The 9850-nt window shown below is 31.7% G+C and overlaps 1 protein-coding gene across 1 annotated transcript in view; it reads right to left on the bottom strand.

Moving 5' to 3' along the window:
* Positions 1–3490: 3490 nt before the first annotated feature.
* LOC141302369 (uncharacterized) overlaps positions 3491–9850 on the bottom strand; it is a 24375-nt gene continuing 18015 nt past the window's right edge. The window contains exons 5-6 of the mRNA XM_073832414.1: positions 4061–4168; positions 3491–3763 (exon numbers count right to left, since the gene is read on the bottom strand). Coding sequence (XP_073688515.1) covers positions 3491–3763; positions 4061–4168 — 381 coding nt within the window. The remainder of the gene's footprint in view (positions 3764–4060; positions 4169–9850) is intronic.

The raw sequence follows: 9850 nt of genomic DNA, 5'->3' as shown, positions 1-9850 counted from the left end.
CAAAAGTAAGAATTGTGAGATAGAGTTGCAATAACTTTTTTTTATTCAGTTTTGTAACAGGCTTCCATAGTACTTCAGCTTCTCACAGCCTTGTTTTCATTCCTGTCTCAAATATAGATATGGCGGTGCGTCTAAAATTGCATTGGCCTATACTGTCTGAGTAGGTACTGCTTTTGAATTTAAACTTATGGTGCATTCAAGTCATGTTGGGAAAATGTAATTTATTAGATAAATTCCACTATAAAGTCTTTGTATTGTCAATATGGTACAAGATTATCCTATTTAAATCAATGTAATATACGAGTCAGGTCAAAAATAATCTAAAAGTAGTCTGATTATATATCCTAAAATAAGTAATGTTTTACATTAACTGATTACGTTACTAACTACAGCTGTTGTCATGTAATTTGCAATCAGTAACGGATTACAATGTGTCTAATCTACCCAGCTCTGCATACCTATATACATTTTGCAAAGTTGTATATAAGCCAGAAGTATTAAGTAATTGTGCAATTGTGCTTTCCTGACATGGAAGTGTTATGTAAATAAGAAAAAAACAATTCAAGGAAATATTTACAGTGAATATATCATTTACTAGAAATCACCCTTAGTGAGTTCAGTGTCTAATGATTTATAAAATCCTCATCCGGTGTGTCAGAGATCATTTCAGGACAGTGCATTTCTGTTTTTCTCTTTCTGTGTACTCTATCATGCTTTACTGAAGGTGTTGGTCATTTAATCAAGAGTACAAAATCATATAACATAGATAACACACACAGCCCTCCAGAACTTATCTGGAAAGCATTGAAATTCATTTGACAAGCAATAGTGGAACCCTTGCATTTCATTGCATTAATGTGCATTAATATATATATATAATGCACATTAATGGAAATACAATTCATATTTCTGCTTTTTGTATTCATTTTACATTCAAAATAAAAATATATACAATGTTGGCTGTAACACATTACTAGTAACATTGGATATATTATCACATTACTTTTTCAGGTACCTATTAAAGTAACACATTACTTCAAAATTTGCAAGAAATATCTAGTTTCTTTTTTAAATAAGTAACGGAAGTTACTCTGTTTTACGGAAGTCCTAAGAGGCCATGTAGTGTTATTTTTTTCTTCTGGTTTTGTCGTGATCACGACATATTTTTGTCGTGATCTCGACATAACAGAAGAAAAAAATAACACTACATGGCCTCTTAGGACTTCCGTACTGTTTTCCCATTTATTAACTAGCTCTCCTGTCTCATTTAATGCGAAATCATTAGTAAATCCAGAGGAACTTTATTCATCCTGACGATTATTAATTTTTATTTTTGGTGTGAAAAAACCTTTAAAGTTGCAAAAAAAAAAAAAAAAAAAAACTTTAGTTTTTTTTTTGTTATTGAAAATAAGTAAGCAAACCCAACTCAGCCCAGGTGACAGAAAGTAACACAAAAGTAACAACACATTACTTTACATAAAAAGTAATTAAGCTACTCAAACAGTTACTTTTTATGATGTAACACAATATTGTAATGCATTCCTTTCAGAAGTACATTTATCCAAAACTATATATATACACACACACACACACACACACACACACACACACACACTACTGCTAAAAAGTTTGGGATCAGTAAGATTGTTAGTCTCTTCAGGGCTGTGTTCACTTGATCAAAAATACAGAAAGAAACAGTAATGTTGCAAAATGTTATTACAATATAAAATAATGGTTTTTATTTTATTATACTTTAAAATATAATTTATTCCTGTGATGCAAAGCTGAATTTTCATCAGCTGTTACTCCAGTCTTAAGTGTCACATGATCCTTCAGAAATCATTCTAATATAATGATTTATTATTAGAATTATCAATGTTGGAAACAGTTGTGCTGCCAACTATTTTTTTTTTTTTTTGGAACCTGTAATTCTTTTTTCAGGATCATTTGATGAATAACACGTTAAAAAGAACAGCATTTATTCAAAATATAAATCTTTTCTAACAATGTAAATCTACACTATCACTTTTTATTAATTTAACACATCCTTGCTAAATAAAAGTATTAATTTCTTACAAAAAAAAATGAAAGAATAAAAATGTACTGACCCCAGACTTTTGAACAGTAGTGTATATTGTTAGAAAACCTTTCTGTTTTACATAAATGCTGTTCTTTTTACGTTTTTTTGATCAAAAAAATCCTGAAGAAAAAGTATTACAGGTTCCAAAAAAATGAAGCAGCATGACACTGAAGACTAGACTAATGATGCCGGAAATTCAGCTTCGAATCACAGGAATAAATTACATTTTAAATTATATTCACATAGAAAACAGTTATTTTAAATTGAAACAATATTTCACAATATTACAGTTTTTTCTGTATTTTTGATCAAATTAATGCAGCCTTGATGAGCAGAAAAAATGTCTTTACAAACCATTAAAAATCTTACTGAGCGACAGTGTATATATAGATTTTGTAACAGTTCAGATGCAGTGTTGGTTAAAGTTACTTTTAAAAGTAATGCATTACAATATTGAAGAAGTAACCAATTTACGTTACTTAGTTACTTTTTATGGAAAGTAATGCGTTGCGTTACTTTTGCGTTACTTTTTAAATCTGGGCAGGGCTTTCTTGTTTGTTTTTAATATAAAAAGTTGTATTTTTGTCAAATGTAAAAGCATTTTTACACTAAAAGCCTCAGGTTTAGAGAAGAGTAAATTGACGTCTGTACAGTAGACCGCAGAGGAAAAAATGTCAACTCTTTAGCAATAAAAAAAAAAGAAGGAAACAAATGTTAGATTGTCTTGAGTAATTTTTGCTTATTAGTATGGATGAATTGGATCATCGAAGGTAGGCAGCAAAGACATCGGTTAATAAAATGGGATTAAACACATAAAGGATATTTGTATTATTGAACATTTTTAATTATTGCAGGTTTGTGTTGAATTTCACTGTTTATTCATTTTGAAGAACACTGTATCTGTTTTTTAGTGAGTGAGATGAATTAATGCATGTTCACATTTATTCTAGAACTAAAGGAACATCTTACTCTTGATTTCTCTCATCATGGGGACAGGAGAGCTTTTAATCAATAAATGAGGGGAAAAAGTAACCGGTGTTACTAATTTGAAAAAGTGATGCATTACTTTACTAAATACTTACCTAAAGTAAGGTTTGAAGCATTGAATGATCATGTGACACTGAAGACTGCAGTTGATGCTGAAAATTCAGCTTTGTATCACAGGAATAAATTACATTTTAAAATATATTCCTATAGAAAACTGTTATTTTAAATTGAAATAATATTTCATAATATTAAAATTTTTTCTGTATTTTTAATAAAATGAATGCAGCCTCGATGAGCATAAGAAGTGTCTTTACAAACCCTTAAAAATCTTACTGAACGGCAATGTGTATATAAAGATATTGTAATATTTCAGTCGTACTCAACTGTTCAGAGCAGATGTGATGTTTGTTCGTTTTTGACGTGTCACAGTAATGTACATGACCTCTGACCTCCATGCCTTCCAGCCGGTGAGAAGCAGAAGGCCATCCTCAGGTGAAGTGTTTCAGAGAGTATGGATGAAGTTTCTTGACCTTTATCCGCTGTTAATCCTATTAAGACGGGCGGCTCAGGGCACACGCGAGGTCCACAGCCAGACACACCGACTCCTGCCTCAATCATCTGAGAGTGTGAGCCGATTTCTCCAGGAAACACAAGAACAGCTGCACTCAGCAGGACTTTCAGGACAAACACAGCTAACTTACAATGCATGAGCACTTTGAAAAGACTTATGAGGCCATTAGAAGTATACTAACGTGTTTTTGTGAATGCAAGTGTTTATATTTTGATGCAGTGATGATTTTGCAGATATATTGTCATGCACTAGGATGCAATTGTGTCTTTCAGGTAATTTGGAGGTGTGCAGTTACAGGTGCATCAGCTCTTCCTGCTCTGGATTGCGTGCCGGTATGTCGTTTACTCTTGCTGTACTTCAAACATGACACTTCAAAACCTCTCGCTCCATTCAGGACTGCTCCTGCCCACAAAGACACAAACATGACACTGATGGGTGGGCGGCCCTCGCAGTGAACCCTGCAGGTAAGAGCTGGACCCGTTCACACACTCGTGCACGCACATGAACACAGTGTAAATACTGCATGACATCTGTAAAGAGAAATTGATTCGGGTTACATAATCTTGGACATATTTTTAATTTAAAAAAAATAGGCTGAAGAATGTCAACAACACACACACCCTGATATATAACTATCTTACAGTATGAATGCATTCATATGACATTAAAAATGATTAAATCTAAAGAATTTTCCAGAATATATATATATATATATATATACACACACACACACACACACACACACACACACACACTTGCATTCATACTGTAAGATTTTATGTATTTTATTACAAAAAAATTCAAATTACAAATTACATCATGAAAACTATAATGTTTTCCTAACTTTTTTGATTACTTTTAAAATAAAAAAAATTAAAAATGGAATTAAATTTAAATAAATTAATTTTAAAATTTTGTATTAATTTCAATTAATTTCTTTTTTATTATCAGACTTACCATTAAACATGCAATAATGATATAATCAGTTACTCAGCACTGTATGTATAAATATATATATATATTTATAGAGATGTAAATGTAGATGTAGATGTAGGTGTGTGTGTGTGTGTGTGTGTGTGTGTGTGTGTGTGTGTGTGTGTGTGTGTGTGTGTGTGTGTGTGTGCTGGTATTCATCACGTTGTGGGGACCAAATGTCCCCACAAGGATAGGAATACCAGTAAATTTTGACCTTGTTTCCATGAGGAAACAGGCTTATAAATCATGCACAATGAGTTTTTTTGAGGAAGTAAAAGTTTCTCCTGTGAGGGCTAGGTTTAGGTGTAGGGTAGGGTTAGGGCGATAGAAAATACGGTTTGTACAGTATAAAAACCATTACGCCTATGGAATGTCCCCATAAAACATGTAAACCCAACATGTGTGTGTGTGTGTGTGTGTGTGTGTGTGTGTGTGTGTGTGTACCCTTAATCTTTCTAAAGCAGATAAAATCTGTCTTCCTCAGGGTTCTTCTTCAAAATAACTCACACACACACACACACACACACACACACACACACACACACACACACACACATGTGTTCACATTAAAGGTGAGTGCGGCAGGTGCTGGAGTGTTGCGTGATGAAGCTTCACACTCATTTGACTTCTTTCATCTTCTCAGATTCCTTTAAGTTTTACTGCTGAAGGCTCTCTTAGTTTGTCCTTTGACACTGACATAGCGGCTCCAAACACACGCAAACCCTTCATGCTACATTACTGCCTAAGCATTCAGATCTATATGCTGTTTTGCCGAGTTCAGTCTCTGCTGTCATTTGTTTCTGAGTGAATCATAAAAATAAATAAGGTAATAAAATAAAATAAATAAGGTTTTCACAGCAAAAAAATATTCTTAAAATAACTTTTTTTTATACATTTGTGACCCTGGAGCACAAAACCAGTCATGCATTTTTTTAAATTAAGATCTGTACATCATCTTTCCATAAGCTTTCCATTTGTTAGGGTGCAAAAAATCCAAATATTGAGAAAAGCACCTTTTAAGTTGTGCAAATGAAGTTTTTAGCAATGCATATTACTTATCAAAAATTAAGTTTTAATATATTTATGGTAGAAAATGTACAAAATATACTAATGATTCTTTGGCATAAAAGAAAAATGTATAATTTTGACCTATACTATGTATTTTTGGCTATTTGTAAGACTGGTTTTGTGCTCCAGGGCCACATATGTGATCTAATAAAAAGTTATATATATATATTATGCGCACAAGTTTAGGTTCAGAAAGATTTTTAATGGTTTTTAAAGACATTCCTTATGCTTATCAAGGCTGTATTTATTTGATCAATAGTACAGAAAAAACTGTAATATTGTGAAATATTATTTTAAATTAAAAATAACTGTTTTCTGTGTGAATATATTTTAAAATGTAATTTATTCCTGTAATACAAAGCTGAATTTTCTGCATCATTACTCCATTTCATTTATTTCCCCCTAGGATTCCTTAACAAAAAAAAAGTAGAAAATAACAGTGTTTATTTAAAAGAAATGAATACTTTTATTCACCAAGATTGTGTTAAATTGATAAAAAAAGGATAGTAAAGACTTAAATAAATCAGAATATTATAATGATTTCTGAAGGATCATTTGACACTGAAGACTGGAGTAACGCTGCTGAAAATTCAGCTTTGCATCACAGGAATAAATTATATTTTAAAGTATATTAAAATAGAAAACCACTATTTTAAATTGCATTAACATTTCATAATATTACATTTTTTCCTGTATTTTTAATTTTAAAAATGCAGCCTTGTTGAGCAGACAAGTCTCCTTTAAAAAGCATTAAAAATATTACTGATCCCAATCTTTTAAGCGGCAATAAATATATATTATATTGTTTATTTATTTATTTATTTATTTTTTGCATTATCAAGCATTTTCTATTTGCATTTTGTTCAATAATTTTTAATAAGAGCATTTGCTCTTTAGGTAGAATTTTAGTTTTAAAAATCCTCACTGTTTGCATTTTAAATAAATTATCAAAACTTATCAAAATGTGTTCAAGAGCAATTACAAATCAAACCGGTAACACTTTACTTACACCCTTCAAATATAATGCAGCATAACATATTTTGCATGCATTAATTCTGCTTTATAATCCACTGTATGATCTCATGAATAATTATAAGCATGGTTATAATACATTATAATACTCATTGTTACACCTTTTCAATGCAACAATGCATTGAAACATGACAAACAAACCTTCAAATATTACATTATGAATACCTTTATAAAGCCTTTAAGTGTTACCAGAACTTTATATCATTTAAATACATGAATCAGTTCTTTTGATATAAATGCTTATGTTTTAGTTTGCATAACTTCGGCTCAATATGTTTATTTGTCCTGAAAGAGGAAGCACAGGTGCTCCACTAACACTAGATCTGTTGTTATATATTTCCTTAATACTAAATGGCACTTTTGGCGACATTTGCGCATGTAACGTGTGATTTCATCGTCCAGACTGGCCTCGGTCGCGCCGGTTGCCGTGATTCACGCGGAATGTGTGTCATATAGAAGCGTCGCAACTCCCAGTTCACACGCGAGGAACCGGATTACAGTCAGAGAGGCGAGTCACTCGCGGCTCTGGAGCGGGATTAAGCGGCTGAGTTTGCGTGGTGTCGAACTGACCGATCGCATGATTTACAAACACCAAAGATCCGGTTCATTCAGAGCGCAAAAATCCGCACCTTCGTGCTCAAGAAAGAGAGCCGCTGCCGCCTTTGCGTGACTAACCGAGCAGATTTAGGATTGTCCCGAAGAGCGAGCCCACCCCTGCCAGCGCTCTCACGCAACACACGAGACACCGGAGCTCTGCGTACTGCGCGCTGCGTACTGCGTGTTTCACATCTCACTCCCTACCAACATAGAGTTTCATAGTGCATGTGAACAAAATGTGACCTGGAGCACAAAACCAGTCATACATTTCTTGAAATTAAGATTTGTACATCATCTTTCCATAAGCTTTCCATTTGTTAGGGTGCAAAAAAATCCAAATATTGAGAAAAGCACCTTTTAAGTTGTGCAAATGAAATTCTTAGCAATGCATATTACTAATCAAAAATTAAGTTTTGACATATTTACGTAAGAAATGTTTGGCATGAAAGAAAAATTGTTTCCAGTTCAACTTTAGAGCACATTGTATTTGTGTTTGCATGTCGTAATATAGCATAATCATAAAAATAAATAAGGTTTTCGCAGCAAAAAATATTCTTAAAATAACTTTTTTTATACACTTGTGACCCTGGAGCACAAAACCAGTCATGCATTTTTTTGAAATTAAGATTTGTACATCTTTCGATAAGCTTTCCATTTGTTAGGGTGCAAAAAATCCAAATATTGAGAAAAGCACCTTTTAAGTTGTGCAAATGAAGTTTTTAGCAATGCATATTACTTATCAAAAATTAAGTTTTAATATATTTATGATAGGAAATGTACAAAATATACTAATGATTCTTTGGCATAAAAGAAAAATGTATAATTTTGTCCTATACTATGTATTTTTGGCTATTTGTAAGACTGGTTTTGTGCTCCAGGGCCACATATGTGATCTAATAAATAGTTTTGATGTTTTAATCATTGCCAGTAAATGCAGTGTAAACAATAAACATTTCAAACAGAATGTTATTTTTTAGACACTTATTTAAAAGGTAAAGAATCCAGTTCAAGTTTAGAGCACATATTTGTGTTTGCATGTCGGAATATAGCGTAATCACAAAAATAATGGTTCCAAATGAGGTTTTCGCAGGATAAAACATTCTTAGAATAGCCTTTTTTATACATTTGTGACTCTGGACCACAAAACTAGTATTAATTAGCATGGGTATGTTTGTAGAAATAGCCAAAAATGCATTTTATGGGTTTAAAATGTATGCCAAAAATCTGTAGGATATTAAGATCATGTTCCAAGAAGATATTTAGTGATTTCCTACCGTAAATATATCAAAACATATTTTTTGCATAATAATATGCATTGCTAAGAACTTAATTTAAATTCAGTATTTTTTTTTGCACCCTTATAGATTTCAGATTTTCAAATTAGTTGCATCAAATTAGTTGCCAAATATTGCCCAATCCTTACAAACCATACATCAGTGGAAAGCGTTTATACAAAAAATTGACCCTTATAACTGGTTTTGTGGTCTAGTGTCATATTTTAATAATCTAAAAGAATCTAAATAACTTTTTTCTACTATAAAGAAACATTTAAGCAATGTAAGGGTTCAGTGGATGTATAAAGGCTCTTTATCCATTAGTGCCAATAAAATAGTATATGCTACATTCTTGTCATTTTACTAATGCAGCCTAATATAAACACAAAAAAGGTACAAAAACTTAAAAGAACTTATTTACACCTAAAAGGTGCATATTGGTACCTTAAATGTACATATTAGTACCTAAGCTATCTGTATTAGCATATAAATGGTACTTATTAGTACATTTTGAGAGAGTACTGCTCAAGTGACCGCTTTTGTACCTTTTGTTTCTAAGAGTGCATCATTGGGAACAAAAATAGTAGTTATTATTATTATAATAGTTTGCCTATTATGTCAATAAAAACATGAAACAGGCCTAATTGTGACCCTGAACCACAAAACCTTAAATAAGTCTTATAGCACGGGTATATTTGTAACAATAGCCAAATATACATTGTATGGGTCAAAATTATTGATTTTTTAAGAATATGAAGTAAAAATCATGTTACATGAAGATATTTAGTAAATTTTCTAGCATGAATAAATCAAAATGTAATTACTGATTAGTGATATCCATTGCTAAGAACTTCATTTTAACAACTTTAAAGGTGATTTTCTCAATATTTAGACTTTTCTTGCACACTCAATTTTCAAATAGTTCAGCCAAAATATGGTCATATCCTAACCAAAAAAAAAGCTTATTTATTAAAAATTTAGATAATGTATAAATTTCAATTTAAAAAAATGGACCCTTATGACTAGTTTTGTGGTCCAGGATCGCAATTGCACCAAGTCCATGTTTCAAGCACATTAGAATTAGTTTTTGCACAATAAAAAATAAGCTCAATATAAAATAATACACTCTTGAAAATAAAGGTTCCATAATAGGGATTTCAGAGTGATAGAAAAAAAATTCAAACCAATTTTTTTCTTAAACTTAAAGAATTTTTTTGTGTGCAAATGTGTTTAGGTTTAGTGTGCAGATCTAGAATCTTCCTTTCT

The sequence above is a fragment of the Garra rufa genome, unplaced genomic scaffold, assembly GCF_049309525.1.
Source record: "Garra rufa unplaced genomic scaffold, GarRuf1.0 hap1_unplaced_001, whole genome shotgun sequence".
NCBI classification, from domain to species: domain Eukaryota; kingdom Metazoa; phylum Chordata; class Actinopteri; order Cypriniformes; family Cyprinidae; genus Garra; species Garra rufa.
The sequence above is the reverse complement of the archived record's forward strand: the minus strand, read 5'-3'. Positions and strand labels throughout refer to the sequence as shown.